Genomic DNA, 14,604 nt, shown 5'->3' on the forward strand with positions numbered 1-14,604 from the left:
CTGTAAACAAGCGCGAGCTAATACTAAAACAAACCAGGCTTTGAGCATCAATGAATCATTCAATCAGAATGGAGACTTTGCTAATGATACGACTCAACTTCATGAATGAATGGCCCACGTTGTAATCAATTCGCCAGCCAGTTTATGACGTATGAAAACTCTGATATGCGCATCACACAAACGGTATTGACATCAGCTTGTGAAGAACAATGAACAATATCCCAATACCAACCCAAATCACACCCTCGGTCTCACTCACGGAGCAGCGTGGCGGCGAAGGCGCGCCACCGTTTCTCGGGCGTCATGTGGCGCGCGCCGGGCGCGTGGCGCGCCATAAACCAGCGTGCCGTCAGCTGGTTGGCCAGCTCGCGGGGCAGGCAGCCGCGCGCGGCGCGCAGACAGGCGGCCAACACGCCGCTGTCTGCCGGAGAGGGCACCGTGAACCGGTACAGGCTGCCGGAGCTGTGCTCCTGCGGGAGGGGACAGGACGGGTCAGACGGAATGACCCGATGAGACCGGTCCTGCTAGTCTTTTGGTTTGTTGCTTTGATTAAGCCGCTAAGCAGAAACATCATCAGCATAGTTATCCACCTGAGACGACTTTTATTTAGCTCCGCAATTAAGAGTCCGTTTGCCACATAGCACGATGCTAACAATGGACTAGCTGCCGAGTGCCGAGCACACTAGTTTGAAAACACTAATCGGGCGACTCCGCATGTGAAACACAGAATCCAATCAACAGCGCAAAGAAATAAACAGACCTCTTAGCTGCACGCTGGCTGAAGTCCGACTGGGGATTAACTATTGACCCTCCATACAGTGACTCCTACTTCGCTGACCAAGCCTCCCATGTAACAGCTCTGCAATCACTACCGACCGCTCCTCCGTGCCCACTTCACTCACCATGATGACCGAGTCTCCACAGACGTCTCTGAGGGCGACTACAGACCCAGAGAGCGGCATGGTGACGTCCTCCTGACCCGTGCTGCTGTCGAACCTGGCACGACACGGAGAGCGGGGCGGTTATTTGGGGAACGGTGAGGTGCAGGGAGCAGAGGGGAGAGAAGAGAGGAACGGAATGAAAAATACATAAGATTTAGAACAAAACATGCAAAACAAGAAAAAAGCATTTGAAGCCAGATGATTTTACACCTTATACCAGACGCAATAAAGAACACATGACGCTAACATCACTGAAATAGAATAAGTCGATGAGTAAAAGCATAAGCAAAGATAAACGAATACTTGTAGCAGCTGAAAAAAAAAAATCTATTAAAAATAGTCACATGTATTAAGTGCAGGCTTCGGTAGGATTGTGATTGCAGGATTGCAAAATCCTGATTGCATTCCTTTTTGGTGGATTGCACCTGGATTTGAAATCCATTCCAAAAAACAGGATTTGATTGCGGATTGGATTGCATCATACTTCCAATTTTTGCAATCCAATTCGGATTGTGTTTGATTAGTGCTTTGAAATGGTTTGTTGCGAATGAAAATTATGAAATCGGCTTCATCGGCTTAATGTAATTTGCTATCAAGGGCTTTACATCGAAACTGGAAATAATTTAAACGCTTTTAATTTAAAGGCTCAAAATAATATACGCTGATGAACTACATAGGAAGGGCAAAATTACGTATTTGAGGGCGAGTTTTAAAAATATAAAACACTGGTTGGGTAGAGGTTTAAATGTGCCGGGGTGTTTGAGGCAAAAAATATTTCCCATAAAATACCTGTGCCTTAGATAGGTCATAGGAATTACTCGCAAGACTAGGTACTAGAAATGGGTGATTTGGGGATGGAGGCACGGCCCTATGCCCCCCTCCCTCCCCCAGATCCACTAGTGCACATAATGATACAACAGGATTGCAAAAAAGGATTGCCGATTTGATCACAATCCAAGTGAAAAAAGGGGATTGCGGGTTGGAATGCAATCCAATTCGGCACTAGGAATGTGGATTGGGAATGCAATCCTTTCAAAAAGGATTTTACCGATGCCTGATTAAGTGTCACATGTATTAAGTGCGTAATCACAGGTAAAGTCCACAGCAGAAGTAATGTGTGATTTCAGTCATGGGTATGTTCGCTTCTGAAGCTTAGGAACGATTAGCCACACTACAATGAAACTTTGAATGTAGCTTATATGTATCGTCACCCTTGCAGCTGCAACTTTAGCTATTGACATCTTCTTTTCGATCACTCCGCATTAAACAATCGCCAGTCAAAGCCAACCGTTGAGATTGGTAAAACTCTACATTACTTTAGCGGTGGGCTGTACCTACATCTAAGCTGACCATTAACAAGCAAAGAAGGCCATCAGAGCGGTAGAGAGACTCACTTGTGCGGCGACGGGTCGGGCTGCTCTGGCTCCGGCCGGACCGGGGACAGGGTCAGGGACAGGGCGTCATCAAACCGGGCCTCCAGGCCGCCGCCGCCGCCACCGCCGCGCGCTGACGCCACCAAGCTGCTCCTCCTGGTGACATCGGACGGACGGGTGAACGGTCACAAAGGCGGTCGCAGAGGCACAATCACGTTACACACATGTCATTAATGAAGGAAACACGTTGGCTAAATCGGATTATAATGCACATCGGCAACTTTGCTGCATGCTGGTGACCGACGATCATCAGGAGCAGCGAAGACGTCGCTAAATTGAAATTTATTTCTATAATTATAAGCTGACTCATCGAAATTCACAAAGGTCGGTTCGCACCTAGAAACAATGTAACGTTGTAGCCTTCTTCCACCGATATTACCAATTAATAAGGTAATATTGATGTTACTCGCGATGAAAAACATCCAGACTGTCATTTCTTTAATAATAGAGCCGAACCTTAGCTTTTTTTCACTACGATACCCCACTACCGAAGCAGTGACTGTCACACAACTGACCGTGACGTACTGACCGTGGCGGGCAGAATGGCGACCCCGGCAGACTGGGCGGCAGTGTCAGGCTGAGACTCAGTGAGGGCGGCGGAATGCCGGGCACGTGCACCTTACAGAGCCGGAACAGGCCGCTGTAGAGCAGCAGGGACGAGCACTGGTCCACCACCAGCATCGTGCTGGTCGACTGGCGGCAGACGGGGGCAATGGTTACTGATACAGCCGGGAGGCTACTTAGTGTTGGCGCATTTAGTGCTGCATGGTGTAACTTTTAGCTACATTAGACATTTCAACTATAACACAGCATATACTTTCATAAAGTAAGATACTGAGCAATTACCGCTATAACGCTGAAATTTTCTATCAGGTTCAGCTCACATTAATCGGTGGCGCTTTGGACCAGCCAATCCAAAATAAGATCCCCCAGAACCGACCCCGTCCGTCCTCCGTACCGGCACTGCCACGGTGTCCCTGGCCTGCAGCGTGGTGCCCTGTCCGCGGCCCCCTCCCCCTCCCTCCGTACCGGCACTGCCACGGCGTCCCTGGCCTGCAGCGTGGTGCCCTGCCCGCGCACAGAGCCCCCTCCCACGTACCGGCACAGCCACGGCGTCCCTGGCCTGCAGCGTGGTGCCCTGTCCGCGCACAGTCAGCCCTCCCTCCCCCTCCCTCCGTACCGGCACTGCCACTGCGTCCCTGGCCTGCAGCGAGGTGCCACAATGAGCCCTTCCTCTCCCCTCCGTACCGGCACTGCCACTGCGTCCCTGGCCTGCAGCGTGGTGCCCTGTCCGCGCACAGTCAGCCCGCCGTCAGCCGCCGTGTCCAGTCGGATCAGACGCGCCTGGCCGCGACTGGGCAGTAGCAGCACCACGTAACTGACGCCCGACAGGTCGGTGGTCAGGAAACCGCCGCGAGCCGGCTCACTGAAACGTGGCCGGGAGAAGGGGAGAGGGTTAAGCAGCCAGAAAACTGGAGGGTTAAGAAATCTACTGCCACTTGGCAAACCACTCCTAGAAACCACTCATGGTAAGCATCCTATATGTTTTTACAGTAACAACAGTCAGTTACCCATTACCCATCCATTACGTTGGACACAGAGGAGCAGATAAGCTTCTTTTTTCAATCTTATCTGCGCCCCCAATGTGTACCCCATCTGTCACGTTATCTCCCCATTCTCGTCCTTCCCCGACCTCCCCGTCACCTCCGACTGACCTGGTGGCCAGCGAGTCGCGCCACACGTGCTGCAGGCAGATCTCGGGCCGCAGCGGCTCGCCCTGCTCCAGGATGGTCTCGTCGAGCACCGAGCCGGCCGTGGTGGACGCGCTGGGCCGCTGCGGGGATGGCGTCACGTGCAGCCGCAGGTACGAGGCTGTGTTGGCGGAGAGGGCCAGCACGCTCGGAGACTGGGAGCGGCTGTACGGCAGAGGGCGAAATGGGATAGTCATTAGTTAGCTCGACGGTCAGTGGTGGGAATAAAATCATAAGGTGTGTGCGTTGAACGGAAGGATCCATGCACATGTCCTTTACAGATTGCATACATCACATCACAGTAGTTTGCGAGGTTGAAAGAAATAAAATCGCGAAATGAACTGCCCCAGTAGCTCCGTGGGGACAGAGTAGCCGCCTAAGATGACCCGTGACTGGTGGTGAGGCGTCCATCCAATCCGCTTCGGCGCCTGCTATTTGCTCCCAGCGGGTAATGGCCACAGTCATGCAATCTTGCCCCGAAAATGATCAGCGCATTCGAAAACCTTGGACTTCATTTCCGCTATGCCTCACCTGTGGGGCCCGGGCCCGGCGGAGAGGCTGTGCAGCGCCGCGGAGGCGTTGAGCCGACTGTTGTTGCGGCTGCGCGGCAGCGGCGTGCCGCCCTCGGACCTCAGCTGAGAGCCGTGCGCCGGCGACGGGCCCACCGAGCAGTGTGACAGCGAGCGCGGCGTGGCGGCCATGGTGAGCTCGCCGGCGTCGGGCGCCCACCACTCGGCCGGCTCTGTGCGCCGCACGCGCCACACGGTGTGTGTGCCCGTTTGCTGGTCGTAGGTGACGCAGAGCGGCGGCCGGCGGCACACCAGGGCCACAGAGACCTGGCTGCCCGTGGCCAGACTGGGCTCACAGGCGCCTGTGAGAGGGGGGGGGGGATCAGACAGACTGGAAGGCGAAGGCTTGAGAATGAGCACAGGCGTACTAAGCAAGTCTTGCTTACAGCCGCACTTTTATCGTGTCTTGAGCGTACGATATAAGTAACATTTAATCAAACTACGAGGGGGTATCGAAAAGTCCTGATCATCACATAGAAGATATAGACCGATTTTGATGATTTTTGGTTGGTATTATATTTGGTTCATAAGAACAATGCTCCCGCAAAGAGAGTCCTGAGAAGTGGTTTTATCTTATGTAGGAGAGACTTAGAAGTAAAAAAGATGAGTATTGGGCCCATTGAGGACCGAATCGTCATCCAACTAACGCATTTGAAACGGTATCACACTGACACAATACATCAAAAACGTGAAATTAGTTTATGTCGAGGAAAGCCCATCTCATGCACTTACCGAAAATGAAGAAATAATTTTCAACTTGGTTGCATGGCACTTGCAGGGGAGTCAAGAAGTGGGTGACTACCAGTGACTGACAAGGTGGTGACTGTGAAGGAAGTGGAGGACCTCATCCTTACAGATCGTCGTCTGACCTTTCAGATGATTGTGCAACAGAAAGGTCGCAATGCTGGCAGTGCCTGAAAATATTATCAGCGAAGAACTACGGACGATAAAAGAGTCAGGCCGCTTAGAAGTTCGTGCGCCTACTTTGTTCAAGAGAAAAATGCGTCTTGGCCTTTCCAAATGAAATTTAGGTTTTTTTTAGAAGATTGAAGACATCTTCGATCATTTGATGACTTGTAACGAATGCTGGGTCTATGTGTATGATCCAGAGACAAAAAGACGATCTTAAGAAGTTTAAGCACGGCACATCTGTCCTTAAAAGGCGAAGATGCAGAAGCCGATATGGAAGGTCAGTGCTATCAGTGTTCTAGATCTGGCGTAGGATAGTCATTACCGACTGTCTTGATGTTGGTCGGATAATGATAAGCAAGCACTACTGCACACTTTTGAAGAAGTTGCGAGATGGCCTCAAGCAGAATCGCCGCCAAAAAGCCCAAGAAAGATGTTTTATCCGCACCGACAGCGCCCCCGCCCATTCGTCCTGAGCTGCGATTGAAGAAACAACATGATGTGGACATTAAATCCTACCGCATCTAAGAAATTCACCTGACCGGGTATTAACTGACTTTTGATTGTTACGGGAGATGAAGAATCCACAGTATGGCCGGTGATTTAAGGACAGAAATGACGTCATTGATGAGGTGGAGCAGTGATTTACGGGACAGTGCGAAGGTCCTACAATGACCGCCTGAGGCAGCTCAAGAAACGATGCAATAAGTTTGCGGTCGTGTGTGGTGACTTGTAAAGGAGTAATGAACATCATGTAAAAAAATCAAATTTCTATCACATCTAATTCATGTTGATGATCAGAACTTTTCGATACCCCCTCGTACATCAACTCATTAAAATATTTAAGCAATTAGTGCAGAATGTTGTGGACGGAATGCTTGACAAGAAAACGCTCATGCATTTACCGGACGTCAAACAAACATCGTAACGTCTTGCAATGAAAGACATTCGGCAGAAACGAGTTCGCGTCGGTCTCTGCGAGTCCTGCCGTGAGCTGTCTGACTGAGTCTCGCCGAATGAGTTGTCTCACGGAGCGAGTGAGCTATCTCTCCCATCGATCTGTCTTACGGAGCGAGTGAGAGTTGCCTCACAGCGCAACTGAGAAATGTCTGCTTAAGTAAGCCGTCCCACCGGGCGCGGGTGAGCAGTGTCTCACGGAGCGGGTGAGCTGTCTCACGGACCGACTGGCCATCTCACCGATGCGGGTGATGAGCGGCGCGATGTCGTCGAGCGGGTGCAGCAGCGAGAACAGCGTGGGTAGTTTGTCGTCCTCGGTGACGTGACGCTCCACCAGCAGGCCCTCGTTCATGGCCCACAGGCGTCGTACCTGTTAACCACATCGCACGCACACGGCTGTGTGACAACACTCCGGGAAGTTACGACTATATGTACTTCCCGGGGCCTCCTGACGGGTATGGTTGCGGTTGGTGGCAGGCCGTAGCCAGGCGAAGTCAGTGAGGGGGCTGGCCGTGTGCGGCTATGAGCACACCTTGGGTTCCAAATTCTGCCATAGAACCGGAGTTGCACGATCGAAGGGTAGAGGGCAGGGTCACTGCAACAAGCTTCGCTTAGCGGAGGCTCTGTCCTTGTGAATCCTTCCATTCAAAAAGTTCGAACTAAATTTGACCAACGTGGTGGCGTTTGGATCAGTCGGACGTGTTTGAAAGTGCTCCATTATTTTAAGATATATACCGTAACCAGCTAACGTACTGCTTTTAAAATGCACAGAAATGTTCGCATTTTATCATAGATTGTTTCTGGTGTATACTGATTAAGCATAAGTTACGTGTAAGACTGCTAGAAACATTTTAAAAAATGAATTATTTTCATTAGTTTTGGAAAGTATTACGGTTCAATTAAGGTCAATTCTGATTGATTTTTACTCTGAAAGCACGTGCTTTATAGGCTTAGGTCTAGCAATCGCAGGATTTACGCACTGAAACTTGAAAGGTGATTAAAGGGACCCTCCCACCTTCAAAAAAGTTAATGAATTGGCATGAAAGTGATGTCGCTCGGTTCAGAAAGAGCGAAAACGAATATCTACCAAATTTCATCGAAAAATATTCACCGGTTTTCAAGATATTAGACTTTTACTTTTGTTTACTTTTTGGGATCTCCGCTGTTCCTAGCGACTTTATTTGAAAGTGCGGCATTTGTTGCGCGCAAAGCAGCATATACCACCGCGTGCTACCAAACGTTTTAGTAAAAGATTTAAAAATCTTTAGATCTCCGCTGACGTCACAAATTCTAAGGGGGCATACCAATGCACTAGCCCCTTAGAATCCGAAAACTGCAAGTTTGAAATTCCATATCTCCGAATTAAAGCATTTGTCGATGTTGTGAGTGCCCAAACCGGTATTTGCAGGCCATGGCCACCAATTTGGCTATCTCAACTCAAAACTAATGTTAAGGTGGGAGTGTCCCTTTAAAGATTGCGCTATGCACAGCTCTTCGGACGATGACTCGGACTACTTTTTTGAGGGTTATGACCCCAAAAGCAGCGAATGGATCATTGCAGGCAAAAGAAAAAGGAACAAGAAAATGAATGAAAAAACGAATCTTTCCAAAAATGAAAATGATGCAAAGGTAAAAATCGCTTCAAACTTGTGTGGCTCTTGTCAGATGGAAATGGGCGCCAAAGACCGATCACTGGAATGTGGGGTGTGCTTGTTAAGATACCATGTTGTTTGCCAAGGAGTATCGGACAAACTGTACGAAGCCCTTGGGGATGATGCGGACAGTTGTGCGTGGTTCTGTCGGGCATGCAAGGAGGGAGCTAAGCAACTGAGACTTCAGATCATAGCGTTGCAGCGAGAGCAGCTGTCCATCAAATCCGAACTCGATCGGCTCGCCACTACATCCGATCAAAACTCTGCTGGAATTGCCGCATTGAGAGCTGATATATCACAGACCAACCAGAAGCTTGAGGCGGGGCAAAAGGAGCTGCAGGCTAGAGTCAACGCCATCGAAGCCATTTCCAATGCCAACGTCACACAAAATGACAAAAAGATCGCTGCCCTCCAAGCAAAGCTCGAAAAAAGATTGCAAGAAGTGGAAAAAAGCTGTGGGTCGGCATCAGCGGAAGTGCGCAGTCCTAGCTACGCTCAAGCAGCAGCTAGCATGACAGCATTGGAAACCAGACTAGAGGAACTGTCCGTGACTGTAAAGTCAAACCTAGTAAAAAAGGACACTGATACCAGAGCCCTGAAGAGAGGTCTCAGTGAACTAGAAGACATCGAAAATAGGAAACTCAACTTGGCAGTTTTCAACCTCCCTGAGACCGGTAGCAGCGAAGGAGACATTACAGCATTCAAAGAAATGATCAAATCTGAGTTTAAACTATCTGTGAAGTTACAGGAGGCGACACGGCTTGGAAAGAAGAAAGACACAGGTTCCAGAATACTGAGAGTGAAACTTGAAGCGCTGAGTGAGAAGAAGCTGATCTTGGCTAAAGCGAAGGATTTGCGAACAAGCCACGACGAAACGTATGCCAGTGTCTTTATCCGTCCAGATCTGACAAAATGCCAGCTTGAAGCTTCAAAAAACTTGCGAGCACTGCTCCAGGAAAAGCGCCAAGCTTTCCCAGAAAAGAGATGGATGATCAAACGGAACGAAATTGTCATGGTTCCATCACAGCGAGACTAGACATTCAAGACGACAAGAAACCTGCCGGGCCTGTAACCCATACTGTTAACTCATTGAAAGTGTTTTATGCCAACATCGACAATTCTATTATGAGTAAATACGACGCGATGCTGGCACTCACTGCACTTGAGAGCTATGATATTCTTGCATTAACAGAAATGAAACCTAAAGTTGGGTTGATGCCTGAACACCCTGTAATGGAACTGCCCGACTACGAATTATTTACTAGCAACTTTTCAGCCGGAGCTACTAGGGGCACGGGAATTTATGTAAAAAAGAATCTGATGGCCAAACAAGTTTATCCCACGGGAGACTGCAACTTTCAGGATTGCACCTGGATTACGATTAATGCCCGGGGTGGAGCAAGTATGCTTGTTGGGGTGGTCTACAGAAGCGGGTCACCAAGTAAAGCTATTCCTCAAGATCCTGATCTTCACAAAATGCTTGGCTGGGCAGCATCCACAAATCATTCGCACAAGGTTATAGTCGGTGACTTTAACCACCCAGAAATATTCTGGACCCCGGACCCAGAAGTTCCAGAAGGTGTCAGTCAGAACAGCCCAGCTCGTAAGTTTATCGAATGTATACACGATACCTACTTTCTACAGCATATAACAGAGCCAACAAGATACAGAGATGGACAGCGCTCTACTCTCGATGACCTGCTCTTTACAAATGAGCGAGACTTGGTGGAACAACTGACAATTGGAGACCCGGTTGGAGCAAGCGATCATGCCAGTGTCTCATTTGCTATATCGTTTGTCCCTTACGTTCCAGTAAGAAAGAGTGCGGTACTGAATTACCACAAAGCCAACTATGAAGAAATGAGGAAAGCACTGGACGTTGACTGGAAAGGACTATTTGAAGGCAAATCTGTGCATGAGATGGCAGATACGCTTGAACAAACGATCACGGATTTAATGGATAGGTACGTGCCCAAGCTGGACACCAACAAGAAAGCGAAAAGAGGAAATCCCCTGTGGATGAATCGGAGTGCTCTTAGAATGGTAAAGAAAAAACATCACGCTTGGGTTCGTTTTCTGAACACCAAGGACAGTAATGATTACGAAAGTTATGTCAAGGCAAGAAATGAAGCTACCCACGCGACCAGGAAAGCAAGGCGGGAATTCGAGTCGAAGCTGGCTAAAGAAGTCAAAGGAAATCACAAAGTGTTTTGGAACTACGTCAACCGTCGCAGGAAATCAAAATGTGGTATCTCGGACTTGCGTAGTGCTAATGGTGAACTGGCAACTAACGACAAGCACAAGGCTGATATATTGAATCATCAGTACGCAAGCGTTTTCACAAAGGAAGACAAGTCATCGATCCCAACGCTAGCTCCAAAGCCTTTGGAGGCAGAGATGCAAGTTGCGATAACTGTTCAGCGAGTCCATGCCAAGCTGAAAACACTGAAGATTGATAAATCGCCAGGTCCCGACAACATGCACCCTCGTGTTTTGCACGAACTTGCTGATCAACTTGCGACACCCATCACATCTCTGTTCTGTAAAAGTATTGAAACTGGAGAAGTTCCACGGCAGTGGAAGGTGGCCACCGTCACGCCAATCTTTAAAAAAGGCGACAAAAGTGATCCCGCGAACTACCGACCAGTGTCACTGACATCAATATTATGCAAGATTCTGGAGAGGATCATATGCGAGGACATCATCGCTCATCTGAAGACAAACAATCTTATCGCTCGCCAACAACATGGTTTCATCACAGGAAAATCTACGGTCACAAACCTACTGGAAGCTCTTGATATTTGGACGGAAGCGCTAAGCCACAGCTTACCAGTGGATGTTGTGTTTCTGGACTATGCCAAAGCGTTCGACACTGTGCCCCATGAACGGCTTCTAGCCCAGGTCCAGGCTCTAGGGGTGAATGCAAAGACTCATCAGTGGATAAGGAGTTTTCTAACAGGCAGGCGGCAAAGAGTGAACGTCAATGGATCACTCTCAGACTGGGAGTTTGTAACAAGTGGAGTGCCGCAAGGCTCAGTGCTCGGGCCTCTCTTGTTTTCCATGTTTGTCTGTGATGTTCCCGACCTCTTAAATTGTCATATCTCTATGTTTGCGGACGATACCAAGGTCTACCAAGTCATCAACGAGCGTGATGGTGAACTTCACAATCTGCAAGAGGACATCAACTCTTTGCAAGATTGGGCAAAAACAATGCAGATGATCTTTCATCCACTCAAGTGCAAGGTCATGCATCTCGGACCAACAAATCCTGGAAGTGAGTATACCATGACAACTATGGGTGGAGGCAAACATACCCTTGAAGCAGTCTGTGAGGAAAAGGACCTGGGAGTCACTATAGACATGAAGCTATCCTTCTCAAAACATGTCACTTACCAGATTAACAAGGCCAATAGAATTCTTGGTGCAATCAAGCATACCTTTGCAAACATTGACAGCGACATTTTCAAAGCCTTGTACAAAAGCATTGTCAGGCCCCACCTCGAGTATGCAACTGTTATATGGAGTCCCAAGTTCAAAAAGGACAAAGATGCACTCGAACAGGTGCAGCGGCGGGCAACAAGGCTGGTGAACGGACTGTCTCACCTTTCATATTCAGATCGCCTCAGGAGCCTTAATTTACCTACTCTGGAATTCCGACGGAAACGGTCGGACATCATCGAGACCTTCAAAATTTTGAAAGGCTTTGACAAGGTGGACTTCCAAAGAGAGTGCCCGTGTTGTCACAACAGCATGTTCAAGAACTCTCTCAGCCGTGTCACCCGAGGTCACGATCAAAAACTTCAAGTTCAGCATCAATTGGGACCCAGAAAAGCCTTCTTTGCGGCACGAGTAACTCAGACATGGAACAAGCTGTCAACCCACACCATCGATGCTCCAAATGTCGATGTGTTCAAGTACAGACTGGGGAAGGAATGGAAGGATCACCCTGAAAAGTTCAACTACAAGTTCTCATACTAATGATCATCGTGGCCATCAATGTATGGCCTCACCTAGCATGGCAGCCTACTCGTCTTCATCAGAAGAAGAGGAGGCATCTCTTGAGTAAAGGGTCTGATTACTCGAAAGGGTACCTAATGACCTTTACTTAAGGTAAATACTTAAGGTAAATTTATTTTAAAAAGATAAACCATTGTCCATTTGATCTGCATAACATGGTGTATCGTTGTAAATAAGGGCTCCAGGAAGTGTCGACATAACGGTAGTTATTTTGCTCCCGTTCATCGCCAGTTAGGAAGCTCTCAGTTTTCACACTTTCCCCAGCCGAGGGCCCCGTCAGCAGGATATGCATCCCACCTGGAATGGCAGCGGTGTGATGAAGTGCTCGCCGTCGTCCGTCCACGAGTGCACGGCCGCCGCCGACACGCAGCTCAGCGCGGCGATCCGCTGGCTGGCGTCGGTCGCCTGCGGAGGGTGCTCGCTGAGCACGTGGGCGGCCGCGCTGGACGTGTACTCACACCTGCAGAGGACGAGCGGGGGGTCAGGGACCGGGTAACGCACACACCGGGTACTAGCGGTAGAAAAGGGATTAGAATTGTAGGGGGATGGAACAAACATCAATCTCGATATGCAGGCCTATAGAATAAGAAATATAAATCAGTCTGAAATCACCGGAGATAACTCTACGGTAGCCACAAAGATCGCTATTACTTGCGGTAAGCGAACTGTAAAAAAAATATGTACCGATCTGCGTAAAGTACGAGGTTCGCCAGCTGTCACGTTTTCAGTCCATGTAACCAGCATAACCAGCAGTAAGCCTCACCTGAGCGCGTTGGAGACGGGTGCGTCCAGCGTGAAGGCGCGGTGAGCGCCCTGCCCTCGGCTGCAGATGAGCACATTGTCCTCCGTGTAGAGTTCCTCCTCGGCAGCGTCCTCCCCGTCCTCGGGGTACAGGTACAGCCTCCAGCGGCCCGCCTGTACACACGGACCGTCACTGCCGGTACACTGTCCTCGGGGTACAGGTACACCCTCCAGCGGCCCGCCTGTATATACAGACACACGGACAGTCACTGCCGGTACACTGTCCTCGGGGTACAGGTACAGCCTCCAGCGGCCCGCCTGTATATACAGACACACGGACCGTCACTGCTGGTACCAGGTACATCGTCCTCGGGGTACAGGTACAGCCTCCAGCGGTCCGCCTGTATATATCGACACACCTTCCTCGGGGTACCATCAGAAGCAGCGGCAGCAGCAGCCAGGCCCTTCACTGCCGGTACACTGTCCTCGGGGTACAGGTACAGCCTCCAGCGGTCCGCCTGTACACACAGACCGTCACTGCCGGTACACCGTCCTCGGGGTACAGGTACAGCCTCCAGCGGCCCGCCTGTACACACAGACCGTCACTGCCGGTACACTGTCCTCGGGGTACAGGTACAGCCTCCAGCGGCCCGTTTGCTGGGATGTGGATTGTGGAGTTACGGGCCGTTATTCATACTGGTATGGTGCGGCGAAGCAGCGGGGCTCCGCCACTGCCACTGCCATGCATAGCCAGCTCACAATCAATCACAATAGCCAGCTCACCATCGGACAGACCAGCATTGAGCTGTAATGTTAGGAGGACGTTTCGGTGCCGTCGGGCGCATTACCTGTTGTTTGCCGGTGACTGTGGCGGCTACGGCAGCGTCGCTGGAGGGCGGGGGCAGCCCGACCTCCCGCGGATGGCGGCTGCAGTGACCCCGGCCGTGAGGTATAAACTCCTGAAAATGGCACACACAGCCAACCGGTCACACGATGAATGAGCCGGGTGGCGATTAAAGAAATACGGAACATGGACATAAGTGGCACAGGCCAAAAGTAAAGGTATATAATAAAACAAAAAGATAAAATAAGATATCATTAGAAATATCATACAAAGCAGGGCTGGGGAGTCGGAGTCGGAGTCGGTCGGAGTCGACAGTCATGACCGGAGTCGGAGTCACCGAAAATCCATCGACTCCGTAGCCCTGCCAGGTTTGCAAAGTCGGAGTCGGAGTTGGAGTCGGCCGGAGTCGACAGTTTCTGCCCCAGCCCGGAGTCGGAGTCTGAATTGGTTTTTGAAAGCCGGAGTCGGAGTCGGAGTCGCCAAAAATCCATCGACTCCGCAGCCCTGAATTACTTAGGATCATAATAATATATGATACTGGAATAAGAAAATGAATACCTAAACGACAGAGGTCATGTCAATGAAAAGTAGGTAAGCTTACCTTGGGGTCTCGAACAGAAATCATTGCCTCGTTATGGTCCAGGGTGCCGGACGATGTAGGACCTCATTTAAAAGGTCAACTGCAACAAGAACAGCATATTACATGAGCGTCCAGCCATATCCGTGTTAAGAGACGATCAAGAAGTCACAGTCCAATCCAATAGCATTCTGTTGGTTTTCGCCGACAAAG

At 49.8% G+C, this 14,604-nt stretch overlaps 1 protein-coding gene across 1 annotated transcript in view; it reads right to left on the reverse strand.

Moving 5' to 3' along the window:
• Window positions 1-14,604, reverse strand: part of LOC122371341 (anaphase-promoting complex subunit 1-like) — a 53,565-nt gene that overhangs the window by 26,075 nt on the left and 12,886 nt on the right. Inside the window, exons 2-13 of the mRNA XM_043347587.1 lie at window positions 14,416-14,494; window positions 13,819-13,929; window positions 12,993-13,144; window positions 12,527-12,689; window positions 6,801-6,930; window positions 4,657-4,996; window positions 4,090-4,290; window positions 3,623-3,800; window positions 2,904-3,067; window positions 2,336-2,470; window positions 903-996; window positions 260-470 (exon numbers count right to left, since the gene is read on the reverse strand). Of these exons, the coding sequence (XP_043203522.1) occupies window positions 260-470; window positions 903-996; window positions 2,336-2,470; window positions 2,904-3,067; window positions 3,623-3,800; window positions 4,090-4,290; window positions 4,657-4,996; window positions 6,801-6,930; window positions 12,527-12,689; window positions 12,993-13,144; window positions 13,819-13,929; window positions 14,416-14,439 (1,903 nt within the window). The 5' untranslated portion in view covers window positions 14,440-14,494. The remainder of the gene's footprint in view (window positions 1-259; window positions 471-902; window positions 997-2,335; window positions 2,471-2,903; window positions 3,068-3,622; window positions 3,801-4,089; window positions 4,291-4,656; window positions 4,997-6,800; window positions 6,931-12,526; window positions 12,690-12,992; window positions 13,145-13,818; window positions 13,930-14,415; window positions 14,495-14,604) is intronic.

This window comes from Amphibalanus amphitrite, unplaced genomic scaffold (assembly GCF_019059575.1).
Source record: "Amphibalanus amphitrite isolate SeventyFive unplaced genomic scaffold, NRLGWU_Aamphi_draft 001233F_arrow, whole genome shotgun sequence".
Lineage (NCBI taxonomy): Eukaryota > Metazoa > Arthropoda > Thecostraca > Balanomorpha > Balanidae > Amphibalanus > Amphibalanus amphitrite.